Source organism: Sebastes umbrosus, chromosome 12 (assembly GCF_015220745.1).
Source record: "Sebastes umbrosus isolate fSebUmb1 chromosome 12, fSebUmb1.pri, whole genome shotgun sequence".
Taxonomy (NCBI): Eukaryota; Metazoa; Chordata; class Actinopteri; order Perciformes; family Sebastidae; genus Sebastes; species Sebastes umbrosus.
The window spans coordinates 12,019,293-12,038,831 of NC_051280.1; the positions used below are offsets into that span (position 1 = coordinate 12,019,293).

Genomic DNA, 19,539 nt, shown 5'->3' on the forward strand with positions numbered 1-19,539 from the left:
CAATGAGACTACGTTAATACAGTAAATTATGTATTTGTATTTTCCTGGATCTATTAAGAGAACCAGGATATGTTACACTACTGGGGGGAGTAATTTAAAGGACTGGCCACTAGAGGGAGAGCAGGAAAGCAAGGCATGGAGAAGGCAGTGTCTGCTTTCAGTCCTTTAAGAAGTTCAAGTACTCACAGATACTCTAACATAAAAGTGAATTACATCTTACACATCTGTTGGGCCACTAAAATAAATGAATAGCAGATAAAACACCTGCTTGTGTATATTTCCACAGTGGACAACTGTGTGAGAACATGTGTCTGATGGTGCTGATGAGGTAATGAAAGGAAGGTGGAGCATTCAGACAGACAGATAGACATGGACTACCAGTGCTTTCAGTCATACATACCGGCAGCATCTGGGATGAGAGAGCAATGAGAAAGACAAGAGTAGAGAAAACCAAGTAAATCTCATCCCCCTTCTGTATGATAGATACCCATCCCTTCTTTTTTGCAACCAACGTAAAGCCTACAGCACAGTGTCACTGGGGCAAAGAGACAGCAAATCCCCAGTAAATATCCAGTTAACAATCTTTACTGACACAATCCAATGACACAGTCCAGATGTCAACCTGTTTTCTATCGTATGCTTAAAGCTGCAGTGGGTAGAATTGGAGCAAATATGATTAGAAAAAAGTATTTTTTTATAAAACGGTCACTATATCCTGACAGGAGTGCATGAGACAGGTAATCTGAAAAAAATAATGTGCCTCTGTGTCCTCCGGTGCTCCTAATGGCATTTGCAAGATTTCACAGACCGGAGGAAAACAACCAATCAGAGCCGAGCTGGAGTCTGCCGTCTCTGAGCAGCTGTCAATCACTTGCAAACTCAGAACGCTCAAACTAGGCAGCGCTGATCAAATATGAATCAATATTCTGTTACTGTAATGCCTATTTCTCGCTTCAAATGTTTTCAGAAACATCTTGTAATGTACTGTTTAGTTGTAAAATGAGAAAGTTTGTGACCCGGCAGCCATGTTGAGATCAGTTGAGGAAATACCAAGCTCAGCCCAACAGCCAGAGCAAACTTTCTCATTTCACAGCTAAACAGTACACTACAAGATGTTTCTGAAAACATTTGAGGAGAGAAATAGACATTACAGTCACAGAATATTAATTCATATTTGATCAGCGCTGCCTAGTTTGACCGTTTGATCAGAGTTTGCGAGTGATTGACAGCTGCCTCCATTGAATGAACAGCCAATACATCTCTCTGAAATGATCTCTGATTGGTCAAAATCTCCCGTCACAGGCTAGATTTTTTAAAGCCTGAAAACAGAGCCATGAGGAGGTGCAGAAGTCTAGTTTTCTCTCAGAACACTTGAATTACAATATGCTGAAAGGTTGTTATGGAGTTTTTACCAAATGATGCCAAAAACATTTTAGAATGGAATAATTTGGAATATTTAGAGTTAGATAAAAAAAGGTCGATGCCTCTAGGACTGCCACCAATGATTATTTTCATTGTCGATTAATCTGTTGATTATTTTCTTGATTAATCGATTAGTTGTTAGCTTAGCATAAAGACTGGGAACGGGGGGGAACACTTAGCCTGGATTAAACAAATGTATAACCTTTTTATTAGTGAGCTTTAGAGGTGCTGATATGCTGATTTCTTTTTTTCCCCTTTTTACAGAGCCAGGCTAATTGTTTCCTGTTCCTGTTTCCAGTCTTTGTGCTAAGCTAAGCTAACCGGCTGCAGCTTCATATTCTGTATGCAAACATGATTGGTATTGGTCTGCTCATCTAACTCTCAACAGGAACGCAAATATTTAACAAAATTATTCCTTTTATCATCTTCATTGTGGTGCATACAGTGAGCGTATATACAAAAAAATCTTGTGAACACAAACTGCACAATGTCTCAATGTGGTAAAGAAAAAAGTGAAAGTCTGACATTAATTTCAGACTTGGGTGAGACAGTATCAGATGCTTGTTTTAACCTAATTAGGGTTGCAAGTGGGTAAAGTTCTCCACCAGGGACGATACAAACGGGTGCCAGAAAGTTAAGACAATTACAAGAAGTTATTTTAGCGAAAGTCAATTCAGTGTACTTTTCTGTTACTGATGCTATCTGAATTGTCCTGATGAGGTAAACCCCAACCGTCTCGCTCTCCAAACAGATAAAAGTGGTGCCAAAGATAATTTTCCACGACTACTGGCTCCAGGTTGGGATGATAAAGCCGCGTACCTAAATTGGAGCGGGTGTTCGACCGGTCCATTAAGGCCTTCTTGCCGGGGTTGTTGAGGATGGAGCGTTTAGCCAGAGAGATGTCTGCTGTGACCCGTGTAATAGTAATTCTGGAGAGGAGACAGAGAAACCGAGGATCGTTACACAGTTGTGATTTTCATTGTGTTTAATTTCCACATGAAAGGTGTGACACTGAAGAATTCAATCAGAACTTACCTGCCTTCAAATCGATGTTTTAAAAAGTCAAATAGTGCTTTTTGCATCATATCTGTAACCTGGAATTACACAGGAAACATGGATTTTAAATTGAATTCCCCTCTATTCAAGTTCAACACAAAATACCAATATTTATTTGCAAATCTTAATTAACTCTAGAATAGGTGTCTCAGCTTTACAGCATCTTAGGCACTTCACAAGTCAAAGGCAACTTCGATTAAAGAGTGTGTGAGGCAGACTCACCTCTAAGCCCTTCAGTGATGGTCCCATTAGAACCACAGGACGCATTGTAGGCACTACATCATACATAGCCACCTGCTCCCCCTATAGCCACAAAAAAACACAAGTTTTATCAGTATATGAGATGCTGCGGATGCAACATGTTGCTTGAGGTGCAAACATTGTGTGCACATGGATGAGTTTTTTCTTGCCCTATTGTTCTATAAAGCTCTTTATAATAGAAAAAAAGTCTATTAAAGAGGACCTATTATACTTTTTTCCCTATTTCTTTAGTGTTATATCATTTTTTTGTGCATGTAAAAGATCTGCAAAGTTACAAAGCCCAACACTTCTAAATGAGATGGGGGGATCGGGGGGAGTGGTGATTACAACGCCCACTTAGGAGACAGGAAGTGATACCATTTCAAACTATTGGCGGAGCTTAAAATGCATCATCTTTGTTATAGAGCATCTTTGGTTTGGCCTCAAACAAAGTTAAGTTAAGTTAATGCAAACAAAACCTTTTTGCATTAAAGCATGTCAACAAGTTCTAGTAGAAACCCAAAATACAAGTATGCATCGGAAAATAAGCATAATAGGTCTTCTTTAAAAGTTTTCCATAGACTGATGTGAAAAATACTTCTGTGTTTGCGAGGAGGACGGTCTATATAATGAGAAACAACAGGTTGAAGACGATGTCAACAGAACAACAAACGTTGGGTCACTTACCGGTTTCTTTTTCACCTGCTGATTGGCTGTTCATGCAGAAGGATAAGAGAGGCATCAAAACTCACCAATCATCAAAAATAGACAACAAAATAATATTTTTTTTACACAATTTAAAACACACACTGACCTTGTGATGGAGGAGTATATTTCTTTGAATTCATATCTTGAGCTACTTGAGCTTTGCTGAAATGAGAGAAAAGTCCTGAGTTAGCTCAGATCTTTCTCCCTAAAGACAGCAACAAACATGGCCCTCTTCTCTAGAGTCATGGTCAAAATAGAGGACTATGTAATCTATCTAATCTATGCAATAAAATAATGTGTGCTCACAGACTGTATATCTACTTATATAAGACAGCTATATAAAGCTTAGAGGGTAAATCCCTTGAAGTGATTCAGCACACACAGTCGCCACCGAAGCCAAATTTCCATGATCCTCTAGATGAGTTTCTTTCAGCCTAACTGGGTCAAGTCAAAATCTTTCAGTCTGTAGTGGATCTTCCTGCCTGCCAGGCTGATTAGAGTAAAAACAACCAACTGACTGGACAAAAGGAAAACATTCCTACTTCTCAAACTAGTTTCAAATCTTTGATAGTTGATTTCATAGCATGCTGAAATGAATAGAAACAAATGGCAGTCTGAAAGCTATGGAGAATTATTGTTTAAAAATAATAGCTGTGGAAACATCACCAGTAACTTACTGTATATAAGTATATGTAATTGATAGTAAATCACTGGTATGATATCATTATATTTCACATCCAATGGATTCTTTGTTCATTTGCTTATGTGGGAGGATTTTCTGTCTTTGACCTCCCTTTTAAAGTTCTTCTCTTATATTTTCCTTTTCATGTTTTTATCTTTCAACACTGGATTACCAGCTGGGTCCCAGTCCCCCCCAAAAAATCGCAGGATCACCGTGTAACCTATCTTCATACAGCGGTTCGTATGCTATCTTATGAAAAGTTATTTTGTTATTTTTTGTGCATTTTCCAACGAATGGCCGGCAACATGAGCGATAAGTGCCCCTGCGGTGTTTAGACAACAAAACTACTTGGTTAGGTTGAGGAAAAGATCGTAGTTTGGGTTAAAAAAAAATACAGAAGTGGCGTAACTTAAAGGTGCAATATGTAGCGCTGACGGCTAGTGTTTAAAATGGGTACTGGAGTCCAAATTCAAATCATTGGAGCCGTGGCCCGTCTGCTCTTCCAGTGTGACTGATAGCAGTTAGTTTGTTAGCATCACCGCGTTAGCCTCTGGCCAGCTGTAGGCAGAATCACTTCACCGGCTGTGTATCGCAAATAGTCGCTGCCTTGATAACCCAGCCACACACGGACCACAGAGAGATGTGCTGAGGCTTTTCAGGTCGGGTAAAATCTAATGTTAACGTTTTCTCTGTTGATCCAGTTTTTCTGCTCGCTTCTATGGCTGCAGAAGGCTGTGTTTGTATGCCAATTTGTTTCATATGTGGCAGCGGGTTGTTGAAATAGGCAGTGGACGGGATCACCCAGATCCAAAACAAAAATAGACGTTCAGGCGTTCGATTGCTCTATGTTGGAAAAATGTTGGTTGCCCCTCTCTTAGATAGTGTTTGAAAAACTTAACATCAAATTTGGCTCTAGAGAAACTCACGTATGTAGTTCGGAAGAAAGCTTCAGAGTTTTATAACATCTGAGAAATGTTTTGGGAATTTGTTAAAAATGGTGACATTAAAGAGGCACCAGAAGTGTGGAATTAGAGTAAAATGACTAATCTATTGTGAGGAATGTGTGCTGTACTTTGTTTTATGTTTGTGACCGTGTTCTTAATTTAATTTATTTACTTATTTTATTTTTTTATATATATTTAGTTTTTTTATTAATCAATTTATTTATTCACTTCATTATACTGTATTTTCTAGCTATTTAATTTCAAATAATTTTCATCATTATTATTATTTTATACACTGCCATATGATCAGTTTGGGGGAAGGTTCTGTATTGTATGTACAATCTGTTAAATGCATAAAATTAATAAATATATGTGAAAAAAAGACGAAATTTCAAAGGAGAACATTCTAGCATTGTAGTATTTCAATTCAGCATGTTTCCTTGATCTCTGATGACATATCACGGTCATTTTATGATTTATTACAGTAAATATATTACATATTGGTCCTTTAAGTAAGGCAGTTATGTGACAAATAAGTCAAAGTTGACTTCTGGTTTCACACGGGACATGAACAGCGGTCTCCTGGGTGAAAGTCCAGTGTTTTTAGACCCACCTGTCCACCCCGTCCTCCTCCCTATGCCGACTTTGTCGCTCTTTATACTGCATCACCTGTCCTGCTCACAATTACGCAAGATATATACAAATTATAGTGTACATGGGTATAGCTACGAACAATGTATGAGAACAGCTCTCACTGTGTGTCAGTTGGTTTGTGGTATTTGATTAATTACAAATTTTTAATATGTTAAAAAAAATGAAGGTCTAAGGATAGGAGGTGTTGTATAGCCTACTGTACTAATTGTAAAGTCCCTTGAGGCAAGTCTGACTTGACTTGACTTGGACCTCAACTCATCACCAACTGTGTGCATTTATATTTGTTAATACTGTGCACACTAATGCATAGAGAGTGGGAGAGAGTTCAGCTCCTGTTTGCCACAGTGCAGCCTCACGGTTTGATCCAGACATGCTTGCTTTGCTTCTGTCTACAAAACAATTCCTGGTGTGACCCTTTCCCACTGATTACACCTCTGTGGTCAAAGCATAGTTGGACTAATCTGTGGGTGTTTCCAAAGAGCATCAGCTGAATGCTTAAAATGTCATATAATCCTCTCTATATCACTTTGTAGTGATGTTTTTGTTTGTATGTGTGCTGGACCAATAAAGATTATTATGAGGATTACAAGATAAGTCAGCACAAAGCAACACAGGCTTGTGTGTTAGTTTGTGACCCTGTTATATTGAAGCTGGAGGAAAAGAGAAACATGCAGTGACATACTTGGCTAAGGCCTTGGCAGCTTTCCTCGCCTGGACTTCTCTTCTGATGAGAATGGTTTCCAGGTTGACTGGACTGGGGACGAAGCCCACCACGCCATCCTCCTTCACCGGCCGACCGATCCACCACTCATTGTTAAACTTCTGCTCATTAAAGAGAAAAAAAAGTGTACATTTAAGGCCTGGCTCACCTTTATTTTTACTCTGATGATGTTAATAACTGTTCAAACCTCTTTGACATGGAGGAAGTCTCTGGCCTCAAAGGTGACGGCCTGGCCTGGTACGGGAACGTTGTCGTCGTCTGCTGGCGTGTAAGAGAAGTTGCAACGTACTGCGAATGCCACAGGCTTGTACTGGGGACACAGGACAGGTGTTCATAACAAAATGTTATTACTAATGGATGTCACAGTCATCTTTAAGCCCTACATTTCACCCACATACACATTTTCACATGTATTTCACTCAATTTCAATTGATTACACACATTATAATAAATCCACACACTGAAAACAATCTTTCTCACAACCAAGAACAATTAATGTTGTATTGGAGAACTGGAACTGATGTTGAATGAGGTCATTTCCACACAGAGACAACAATGTAATCTGCCCAAATGTGCTTTTGAAGCATAGGTGGGATTGTTAGCCAGAGAATAAATGGTTTTTGTACTTGTGTTCAGTATGTACAAAGCGGTGAATATTATTTTATCATGATACCGAGATAATTACACATTTAGGATATAATTATGTGTCTGTTTTATCTTCTTTTTTTAATTTTAAACAAATATGCAGGTTAACTGCTTGTAATGTGTAGCATTTGACCTTACAGTACTTATTCAAGGGCGATTAATAAATAATGCAAAACTGTTAAAGTAGGATATATTTGGAAAGTATAGCAAAAGATGTTGCAGATATACAGAACTCAGCTGGTATCATGGAAAAAACACATTTTTTGCAGGGAATTGTGTTCTGCAATTAATTTGTGCCCCCAAAATTTTAAATTTGTTCACACAAAATAACAAAATTTATTACACGACTTTGTTGAATACTCGATTCTTATTGGTCAATCACTGCGTTCTACGCTCTGCTATTTCTTTATAGCAGACCATTGCTATGGACGCAGTTCTGATGTTGGACGTTTTTGTTTTTCTTAAAGGGACTGTTTGTAACTTTGTAAGCGTATAAATGTACCGGGTCGGGACACATGCGCGCTCGCTTATGCGTGCACGCTTATGCGCGCTCGCGTGTGGCTGTACTCTCTCCTCCTCTGCCTGCTTACCTTCACTCAGAGCAGGCGCGCGTTCTCGCGTACTCGCTCCACCTCTACACGTGCATGCGCGCTCACTCCACACTGCAGAAGAGTTAGTTTAGCTCTGAGAATATCTAGTGAATGTACAGTGGACGTTTGTGCAGAAATAAATGCTGCAGCTCCTCCAGACTAACAGAGGTTTCCCGTGTCTTGTGAAGTGACGGGGCTCCGCAGCGAGTTACTTTATCGTCTCGTTACCGAAGGGTGCCGGTGTCTCCCTGCTCACTCCGGCTGCGGGCGGAGAGAGCAGGAAGACACGCTGCAGAGCCCCGCTGCCTGAGCCTGCGCTGAGGCAAGAAAAGACAACACTAGGATCAGCAGTGATTCATGGAGAGACCTTCGTCTGGTCAAATATATGGTCTGAAATATAGAGTTATATTGTGGTTTTAGCTGACGTGTGTTGCCTCACTGTTTTGAGCAATGCTCGTTCATGTCTATTTAGAGCGAGCAGGCGCGAGCTCAACGCTGACTTTAATTGATTTCACGGCCACAGGTGTCGCTGTTAACAAGCATTTCTGAAAGTTACAAATAGTCCCTTTAAGTAATAAGCAGGATAATGTACAGCTAGCGGGTTATTGCTGTGAAACAAAAACCCCTTCCGGCGGATGCAAGATGCTTCACGTTGGGGTGCAGCATCGCCCTGTCAGGGTTTATTTCACAACAATGACCGGCTTGCTGTACATTATCCCTTACATAGCATAAACAATATCATTAACATGCGTCACAACATTGTTAAACAAGCAAATTCAAGTATTGCTACATATCTAAACTTCTAAAATCAATATAAAACTGCATTAAATCCCAGCAGCTCATTGACATTACACTGTTACATTGGCCTGACAATTTGATCAATTTGCTGCTGAAAGTCAAAATTAAGTTACAGAAACAGTAGAAACAGTATGAACTGAAGTTACAGGTTGTTGTGGTTACTCCAGTCAGATATGTAGGAGTGTTAGCGACAGGCTAACTGCTGTGTTTTGGTATTGAAGTGCCTACAAATACTTAGGACTGGGCGATATGGCCAAAATCGCCTATCACGATATGGGTCATCTCATATCTCGATAACGATATATATCACGATATAGCATGTTTTCTGGTAATTCAATAAATAAATAGTATCTATGAAATAACCTATTATTGTATGCTCCTGTGTGAATGAAATACTTGACAAATCAAAAGTACTGACTATTTTCTCATTTAATTAAGAACTTTAGTGCAAAATGAACATAAACAGCTTCAAGTGACATTACAGAGAAAGATTAAATAAATATGTCCAGCTATTACATTATGTTTATATGCCTGCACACAAATAGAGAGTAATCAAATTAAGACAATAGTTTGATTTAAGAGAGTTTGATCAGATTTTCGGAGATATTTGAGTTAGTTTGTGTTTGTTATTATAAATTTAGACGACGTGACTGCGTATCGTAATATCTTGATATGATATGATTTCATCACGATACGATTCCATTGAAAGACGATAAATTATCATACTGAATTATCACTCGGGCCTTCAAATACTGGATTCATTCCTCCATATTAATATCATTAGGTTATCACATTCATTACGTTTGCTTGTCTCTTCAAGTTGTAACTAAATTAGACATTGTGTCATCAACACTGATCAGCTTTGGCTGTCATCATGTACAACTGTGCAGCCTAATGCAGTGCAAAATGAACACTGTCAGAGCATAACAAATCTATTCTCAATGAGCCTGACATACATGGATAAACTGTGGATTTAGCCTGTTGAACAATTTAGCATCAACTTCCCTTAAACGTATGTGAAATATTTTTGCTCTATTTTCTTGAATTACTTCATTCAAATGGATTTTAATTATTTCAATGTTTTTTGCTGGCTCACTGTCACACTGTCATGGCTTAGTGGGACACTCGAACAGGAAGGTGTCACTAATGTTATTAGTGACACCTGCTCTTTTCCCACCTATGACAAATCCAAACGTCTGCTGTGAAGAAGACCGACTGCATCTTCCTCTTTGCTTCTCAGTATCAGCTTCCTCCTGGTTGAATGCCTGTCGGTGGTGTAATCCTATCAGAGTCAAATGTCAGTGGCACGCAGATCAAGCTGCTAATTACTCCACTTTGGGAAGATGAGGCTGTGGGAGAGGTTGTGGGGTCAGCAGGGGACGGGCCCAGCGTGTTTGCCGCCTTTATTACGGAGCACCAGTGGGAGCGTATTAAATCTGTGGGAGAGGATTTAATTCAATATTCAATGTGTATCAGCAGGCGCTGCTTTAACGGCAAAGAGAAGGGAAGAGTCTGCTCATCAGCTGTGATAATTTTATATATTTGTGTAATGACCTTCATGGTGATTCTGTCCACAAAGAGAAACAGTGGATACCCACCTTCTGTAAGTATGTAAGCCACACTAAACAGTGATAGACCGTGGCGGGGGGGGCGTTCTGGCATTCTGGTTTCATTTCAGAGGTTGCAATACTTCTCTAAAATGACTCCACAGATAGTTTCTCAGATAGTATGTGTTTTGTATTGCACATGACATTACATACGGTGGCTCAGACAGCACAACGTATTTGCTACTTAAAAACACAAGCAAAGACGCCGACCATTTCCTGTAACTTTACGAAATCGACGATCAGACATTCACATGGCCTGAGTTTGAGCTTCTCTCTCTGGATCTCTTTTTTTCATTCATTCGTATTAATGTGTGTGTGAATGGGTGAATGCTGACATGTAGTGTAAAGCTCTTTGGGTGGTCAAAAGACCTTCCGATTGGTGGGCGACCTGCTCTACCTCTGAGCCACAGACGCCTTTACAGTGATGTTGCCTGGTATGGTACTCTCGTGCCTCTACAGAGAACTCTACTGCAACCGGTGCCGTTTCTGGAGATGCACAGAAGTCCAGGCTGGATGGCTAAACTGTAAACTGCAACTTTTCAAGAGAACAACCAAGTAAAACGCCATGAATGTCTTCCAGGAGAGACTGAAAGTGTACTCCGTTATCCCCATATTTAAATGATACTGTGTTTTCTGTATCTGCAGCACGTTTTGTTTCCTTTGATGGTCAAAATCGCAAATGAATTTCAATTCCTTAATTGGATCGTGTTTTAATTCATGCGCAGTCTTTCTTTATTCCTAAATGCTGCCTGCGTGTTGTCAAAGAGGTGAAGATCTTTTCTTTGTCGTCATCAAACCATATACTCCAGGATTTAACACAAGTTACACTACACACCATTGCTTGACTGGAAAACGTCTGCACCTTTAGCAGGCAAATTCTGAATGCACTTGGTGTTAAAGGATAAATAAATTAAAATGAAGTCACATCCCAAGTGGTTTTATTCCAATTCAGGTTGTTTATTTATGTAAATTAATTTGTGTGCTCCAAATATTAATAAGAGCATTTGCTGTTAGTTTCTTTAGGCATAAAACTTGCATCATTATTTTAATGGGGAATCCTTTTCACCAACTAAGAGAGCTCAACAAGGCATGCACTGTAGGTGTATGAGGCATTGGCATAATGGATCAGAAACAAAGAAAGAAATGTCTGAAGCATCAATCTCTTCTTTTGTTTCTGTCATTTCATACTGTACTGGTTCCCAACCTGCGGGCCAGGATCCCACAAGGGGTAGCAAACATAAATCTGAAGGGTTTCAAGATGATTAATGGGATAGGAAGGAAGAGGAGAAAGTAATTCTTCATTCATGTTAATTATTTATGATATTTCTAGAATCTTAGCATTTTTCTTATGAAATACATTTTCAGTACAGGTTAGTTCGTGCTACTGTGTGACTTTGGTTAGTTCGGATTCACAAAAGTCACACAATAACACAAACAAACTAACCGATCAAGGCCGCAGTGGACCAGCAACCCCTGTGCTCTACGAGGTCAAATTACAGTTTTTTTCAATGGAGTCTGGTGGCTTTGGTGAGAGCACAGATGGATACAACGGCTTCAGTTCCCCGTCAGAAAGGGCTGTCTGACGGCAAGATAAAACGGTGAATACATTCTAAATATAGTGTATACTTAAACTGATATTGATATTTTTAGGTGGGCCTTTCTTTTAGGTGTCTAAAATATGTTTTGCTGCTGGCCCTGTCGACAGCAGTACATTGCTTTGGTTCCGTACCAGTAATCCTGTCTGTTTCTCCAAACTGGGGGCGTACCGACCGTGATCTACTCTAATATATTGACTATGGATAAGTACCTCATACAACCCTACTTCAAAACACCAAAACTATCCCTTTAAGAAGTATTTTATAACCTTGAATTGTATGTGAACAAATGTGTGAGATGATGTGAATAAAAAGTGCTTTCCGTCACCTCAAATGCACACTGGACTATAACTTATTATCCTTGTGTATCATTATAGTTGTTAAAGTAAAAACATTTATCACATTTTCATTTTCATAAATTGGCCTGTTGAGTTGTTGTTGCATTAGACTTGAGTTTCTTTCAGTGGAAACATATTACATTGCTACAAAGCAGTCGGCGGAAGAAAGTTCAGAAGAAAGAAAGGGGACATTTATTTGAACTAAATTAGCAATAATCAATAATATCCTTCATCATTATCCTTCTCCAGACATCTAGCACATAAAGGGACGACAAGGATGAAGACTACAATAACTCATTTTAATAGCAGAATATTGCTCCGCTAATCCGACGTCCTGATGCCTGTGTTTCCTGTCTGTGATGTAATCGTGTCCTTGAAAAAATGAGTCTGTGGGGGCCGTCGCGGGTGGGTCGTTGTGTTACCATGATGCAACAGTTAGAAAGTACCTTGGCCTTCTCCAGCTGCACCTGGGCGTTTCTCTCCTCGACGACATCCGTGTCCTGACGTTCTCCCTGCAGGAGAGACAGAGAGAGAGTGATTACAATTAGTTTAATCAATTCTCTGCGTCGATTTGATTAGTGTGCATTGCACTGAATTATAGACTTTTTGAATATGTGGAAAATGTATTTTTAACTAAAAAAAAGTAAGAACAGAGCAAGAGACAGAAAGATGGAGTACACAAAGAAGTACAACATAAATGCTTTGAAAAGGATGCTTTAAAAGTGTCCAGTGATAACACTGAGTTACAGACTAATAACACACACACAATATGTCACAAGGCCAGATTTAAACAACATATCTGATGTAAAAGATCACATCTTACAAAGAAAACAAAGTCTGCCTCTTGGTAAATGGAGTTTCATTTATATAGCGCCTTTCTAGTCTTCCGACCACTCAAAGCGCTTTACACCAGCAGCATTCACCCATTCACACATACATTCACACACTGATAGCAGAGGCTGCCATGCAAGGTGCCAACCTGCCCATCAGGATCTAATCTAAATACTCATTTACACACCGGTGGCACAGCCTTCAGGAGCAATTTGGGTTCAGTATCTTGTCCAAAGACACTTCAACATGTGGACTGGAGGAGCCGAGGTTCGACACAATGGCTCTACCACTGAGCCCACCCTTCTTCAAGACAAATGCAAATCAAAATAGCAATATGAAGACTAATCTTTCTTATCTATAAAAACACTAAATCAATGAGACATTTAATGATTCATATTCACAAATCATTAGAAGCCAGACAAGAGAGCATAAAGTCTCTGCAGCAATGATTTAAAAGAGAACTCCAGCAATTTCGTATTGTACTTCCACAAAATTGGAGGACTTGCAAGAGGCAAAAAATATTTGAAATTGATGCAGCAGAGACACTTTCAGTCACCACTATGGTTCACGCTCCTAAAACACTAGAGCCTACACCTCTGATAATGCACTAAAAAGCATCCTATATTTAGTGTGACTCACTGGACGTAGACTGTGGTGTATAAGTCTGCCATTGGTCACTACATCCTGGGCTTAGTGCAGTCCAAGACGACTGCGATTAGTTTAAAGAAATACAAACAAGCCAGAGTGTTTTTTTCTCCCCTATACCAGAATGATAATGTGTAGAGCCAGAACTTTGTTTTGCGCTGAGGAGTTGGGTCACGTGAGTAAATTTTCCCAGACCAAAGACTAAAACACATAAAAGTGCCCCTTTAAATTCACAAAAAGCGTGATTGTGATTGTGACATGTGAGCAGCTAGCTTCAATGGTGCAGTGATGCACTTCACATATTTGGGCGACACAGCTTTGTCACTCCCCTCATATTAAAGGTTTTCACCGGTGTATGTTATAAAATGAAAAAGAAATGGTTAGAAAATTGTTTTTTTTTAATTGCCCAGTTGGCTACGGATCAATTATTTCTATAAATTCATCTTGAAGCATATTACATATATTATATATTATTTTTGAAATGACATTTTATGATTCTACATTCGGTCTTAGGGCATTATCATTATTATATCTATTATTGTTGTTATTATTATTATTATTATTATTATTATTATTATTATATTGTTGCTCTTTTTGAACACGGCTGCTTAAAGATTGATAGAGCGTCATGCTGCTGCAGACACTAGTGTCCTCTCTCTATTATGCTCTTTTTATATTGCATCTAATTATCTTCAGTTCTATAGTTTTTTTTTTATTAATTTATGCACGTTTGGTAAGTTTTCCAGAGTTCAGTTTTGGATTGATTCCAGCATTTTGGACCCGTGAAGACCTCTACTGTAACTCTTATGCAAATGAAACTGTAGGATACAAACATTGATCGAATGCTTCACTGTTCAGCTTTTGACCTAATAACATTTCCGAGACATGCCTTCTCATTTACTCCTACTTTCCCCACTGCCTTTAATTGTCAGGAAGTGTCGCAGCAGATCCCTCTTGGGATGCTCAGGTTTATGTGCCATGTGTCCCAGCGATTAGATTGTCCCCTCAAAGACATGATAATTAATGCCCTCTGTGCCATAGCCAGCAGGTGGCACGGCCCTCTGCGTCAGTCTGGCACTCAAGATACACACTTGCATCCCAAAGTCACATATCAGCTCTGTGGTTGTAGACAGTCGGCTCAGTCTGGTGCATTTTGACAACACAGTGAGTCCTCTGTGACGTCCAGTGTGTCGAAGTCAATAATAGAGCTATGCTGTGTATATTAATGACATGAAACTTTGGTAAAAGCCAACATATTTTACACTATATGTCATTTATTTCATGTTCACTGCTATGTGTACCCTGCTTAACCTGCCTAATGCTTGTTACATTACATTCATTTGGCAGATACTTTGGTCAATAGATTTGTATTGTTATTATTTATACATATGGAGCGGCTGTGGCTCAGAGGTAGGGCGGGTCACCAGCCCATCGGAAGGTTGGCGGTTCGATCCCAGCTCCTCCAGTCCACATGTTGCAGTGTCTTTGAGCAATATACTGAACCCCAAATTGCTCCTGAAAGCTGTGTCATTGATGAGTATTTAGATTAGATCCTGATGGGCAGGTTGGCACCTTGCAAGGCAGCCTCTGCCATCAGTGTATGAATGTGTGTGTGAATGGGTGAATGCTGACATGTAGTGTAAAGCTCGTTGGGTGGTCGGAAGACCTTCAGATTGGTGGGCGACCCGGCTGGATGGGTAAACTGTAAACACCTTGATTGAAGTCCTGCCTTTTCTTCTGTAATGTGGTGATGTCAGCAAGTAACACATTTGCATAATACCTGCCTAGCAGCTAGTTTGGCAAAGCTAGTTAGAGTGGAGCTGGATCAGAGTCCGAAGAGTTTGGTTTGGTTGACCAATCACATCAGTGGGCCAGCTGACCAATCAGAGCAGATTGGGCTTTTCGGGGGGACGGGACAAGAGCTCAAACAGAGCGTTTCAGACAGAGGATGAAAAGACGTGCTGCAGCACAGCCAGTATGAGGACAATAAAGCGTTTCTTAGTATGTAAACTTGTTCTAGCAGAAACCCCAGAAACCACAAAATGAGTATAATATGTCCTGTTTAAACAAACGAGATATAACATGTTAATTATTGAGCTTAAGACGAGCTGGTATGTGTGTTTTTGACCTTGGACAGAGCCAGGCTTGTGTCCAATCTTTATGCTAAGCTAAGCTAACCATGTCCCAACTGCAGCTCTGTACAGAGAGTGGTATCAATCTTCTCATCAAACACAAGACAGTGAATCGGTGTATTTCTAAAATGTTGAACTATTCCTTTAACCAAGTGTTTTAGTAGCCTTAACCTAACATGTGGGACCCTGAACACCAACCTTCTCCCTATGACTTCTGCGTAATCAGGATATTACACTTCCTGGACTGAAACAAAAGCTGCCAGCTAACGTCATCCAGGCAGCGATTCTGTTTCTTACAAAACTTCTCTGGCAAAGCAGATTATTAGAATGTATTTTGTAGGAGACGGGGTTTCCCTATTTTATGTTCATTACAGAGAGTCATAAGAATACATGAGTGAGTGTGAATGTCAGTCCAGACTGTGTTCACTGTTCAAACCTCATGCTCACGCAGCAGAGAACATCTTCCCTCTGGCTCTCCTCTTACCCGTCACCCACTCCTCCTCTCTACGTTATTCCAAGTGAGTGCACACTGAGCTGCCTGACACTAGTGAGACGCTCTGACTTTGACAATGACAGATTATACAGCATCATTACTACAGGCCACTAGTTATGATGGACCTATCCTCAACTCCAAAACGCTCAGCTTTAATAGCTTTTATTATGAAATTACTGTAGACAAAGGGAGGGCTGGAGGAGGCGCGGGAGAGAGGGAGGTGAGAGAGAAAAACAGACTGTACTCAGGGCCGACTCTAGCCCTTTTGGTGCCCTAGTGGAGTGAGGATACATGAGAATTAGGAATTAGGAATTATCATCTGGGGAACATGAAAGTCTGTAATTGTACATTTCATGGCAATCCATCATATAAAAGGACAGACGGCTGCTTGTGTGGTAAAAAGATTTAAGTGCCAACACTATGTGCCGTGTTCATGGACTCAAACTAAAAGGAAAGAACCCATCCAGTATCAAAATTCATCTCAACTGCTGATAAAGAAGAGTTCAGATCTGTCCAAAATAGAGAACAATATCAAGCATAACATAAGCAAAGAAAAAGGACTATACAGCTGAAAAAACAGAAACGCTGTATACTGGTGACACAAATCATATTCAAAAAGTACTAGTGCTACATTGGACACAACGTTTAAAAATATTTATGGCTCAATTACAAATTGAACTAAAAGCATCACTATAAATGTTCAATTGTGTCAGGAAAGAAAGCCAAATAGATATGGCCAATAGCTCAGAAAGCTCATCTGAAAATAAATGATGCCTTTAAAATAGGAGGGAAAAAACTGTAATAACCTTGGAGAAAAATAAGTCCTCAAATGTGAGACAAGAAGGACTCGATGTAAGTATTAATAAGGTGGTGGGATAGTGTTGGTAATTACTGGAGAGAATTAGTTGTACATAAGCAGAAGGAAGCAGTAGAGAAAATGTCAAGCCAGAGAATTGAACATGACGACGAGGGAATAAGAGAGGAGGAGGAAGGAAATCTCCCCGGGGCAGAATTATGCTCAGGCATGGCTTCTTGTTTACCCATGGCTGGTGTAGACATCTGTTCGCACAGCACCCGCCTCTCCTGCAAGCCAATGTCACCCAGCCAACAGTACAAAACGCCCCCGCTGAATTATTAAACAATGTTGAGCTCTACTGCAGGTGACTTAGGAAATGTCTTATGCAAAAAACGCCTTTTTTGTTCTGCTTTAGTGTTAATTTGAACCTTTACCCAAAGAAAATGTCACAAATTATAAAGTATCCACATCATTCAGATACGATTCATTATCGCTTACATGTGAGAGGCATCGCGATGGCTCAGCTGTCTAAGGCACCGAAGGTTTCAGTATAGAGAAATGTGACTGTAGATTGTATTTTACAAAGTTTTAAAAGTAAAAGTAATTCTAATACTATAAAATAGAGCTGTCAGTCGATTCAAATATTTAATTGCGATAAATCACATAATTGTCCATGATTAATTGTGATTAATCGCAAAGTAATTTATCTGTTCAAATGTACCTTAAAGGGAGAATTATCAAGTATTTAATACTCTTATCACTATGGGAGTGGGCAAATATGATTGCTTTATGCAAATGTATGTATATATTTTATTATTGGAAATCAATTAACAACACAAAACAATGACAGATATTGATCCAGAAACCCTCACAGGTACTGCATTTAGCATAAAACAATATGCTCAAATCATAACATGGCAAACTGCAGCCCAACAGGCAACAACAGCTGTCAGTGTGTCAGTGTGCTGACTTGACTATGACTTGCCCCAAACTGCATGTGATTATCATAAAGTGGGCATATCTCTACAGGGGAGACTCGTGGGTACCCATAGAACCCATTTTCATTCACATATCTTGAGGTCAGAGGTCAAGGGACCCCTTGGAAAATGGCCATGACAGTTTTTCCTCACCAAAATTTAGCGCAAGTTTGGAGCGTTATTTAACCTATTTAATCTTTTGCGATTAATCTTTCATATGATTCCAGTATCTTCCATTCAGCTTTAAAACTGAGCCCGCTACACCCTCCGAAAATCGATTGCGTTAAAGAAGTTAGTGGCGTTAAAACAAATTTGTGTTAACGTGTTATTATTGCGTTTACTTTGACAGCCCTACTTTAAAATAAATCATTTGTTGTATCAATGTTTTTGTGACTGTTTTATCATTTTACCCGCAAGCATCTGACTGGAGCCATGTATAACTTTAAATAGAGCTGAATCGATTCATCGATTAGTGTAGCATTTCTCAGAGGGGATGGTGGAAGCAATTTTTTTGAAAGGGGGGCGTTTGTGTGTGTGTTTGTTTTTTAATGCCAGTTTAGCGACTGACTGGATCGAGCAACCGACCAAAAACAGTTCATACCGCCAGTATTTGGCATTCAATTACATGCTTTTTTAACAATAATATAACACAGAATAATGATCAACATTAATATTCAGGGGGGACAATTAGCCTACATTTTAATTGATGGAGGGGCGGTCAGGGGCCTGGATAATAGACAGGCCGGCACTGGCCCAAAAAGGGTTGAGAACCACTGGATCAGTCAATCAACAAAAAATAATCTGTATCTATTTAGATGATTGTTTTAATCATTTTTCAAGATAAAATGCCAAAACACTCTCTGATTGCAGCTTCTCAAACTCTTTTCTTTGTGATATATAAAAACATTTTTTGCGTTTTGGACAGATTGTTGGAAAAACACAAGCACTTTGAATACATCACCAGTTAGCGTGGGTATTTTTCACTATTTTCCGACATTTTATAGGCAAAATGATCAATCAACAAAATGGCATATTATTTGATTCTGAAAATAATAATTAGTTGCAATAGTATTATCATTTTGTATGGAGCAGCTTTTGTGGTAAAAAAAACAAGGCTTCAGTTAAGTTGAGTTAGAAGAAACTCCCCGTTATTGACCAACAATAGCTATAATACTATTATCACCTACTGTGCAGTATCTTTTTATTTTCAGATTTCATGCCCTGTCCTTTAAAACATGTGCAAATATGGCTCGACTAATAATTAAATTTTTTATTCAAACTCTCTACCCCACTTCTTCCCTCCATCCTTCCCTTCATCCCTCCATCTTCATCTCTTCACCAACGTCCCTTTCTTCCTTCCTCCTCCCTTCTCTCCCCCAATCCCTCCCGGTTGGAGAGCCATCCCAGCCCATTAACGTGATTACGTGGCTAAGAGGCAAAGGAAGGTGGAGGACAAGGATGATGGGAGGGTGGGTGAACAAGCGAAGCCACATTCTGTCGTGTGCTACCTGAAGGTGACTCAAAAGCGTTTACACAGCTCTTTCTGCACGCGCCAGCGGAGTACATTAGGAGAGGAGCGTCTGATTGGGGAGATGGACTCCGTCCCTAAACCGAAACAATCAGAGACATGGAGTCACCCGGAGCCAGCTGGCTGGCCCGGAGCAC

The 19,539-nt window shown here is 39.7% G+C and overlaps 1 protein-coding gene across 3 annotated transcripts in view; it reads right to left on the reverse strand.

The window, feature by feature from the left end:
- cacnb2b (calcium channel, voltage-dependent, beta 2b) overlaps nucleotides 1–19,539 on the reverse strand; it is a 52,444-nt gene that overhangs the window by 9,364 nt on the left and 23,541 nt on the right. For 2 of the 3 annotated variants that reach the window (XM_037786929.1, XM_037786932.1), the window contains exons 2-10: nucleotides 12,447–12,512; nucleotides 6,615–6,737; nucleotides 6,389–6,528; nucleotides 3,533–3,588; nucleotides 3,406–3,431; nucleotides 2,701–2,781; nucleotides 2,458–2,516; nucleotides 2,242–2,351; nucleotides 401–409 (exon numbers count right to left, since the gene is read on the reverse strand). In XM_037786929.1, the coding sequence (XP_037642857.1) occupies nucleotides 401–409; nucleotides 2,242–2,351; nucleotides 2,458–2,516; nucleotides 2,701–2,781; nucleotides 3,406–3,431; nucleotides 3,533–3,588; nucleotides 6,389–6,528; nucleotides 6,615–6,737; nucleotides 12,447–12,512 (670 nt within the window). The remainder of the gene's footprint in view (nucleotides 1–400; nucleotides 410–2,241; nucleotides 2,352–2,457; nucleotides 2,517–2,700; nucleotides 2,782–3,405; nucleotides 3,432–3,532; nucleotides 3,589–6,388; nucleotides 6,529–6,614; nucleotides 6,738–12,446; nucleotides 12,513–19,539) is intronic. The other variant, XM_037786931.1, reaches the window with a different exon arrangement.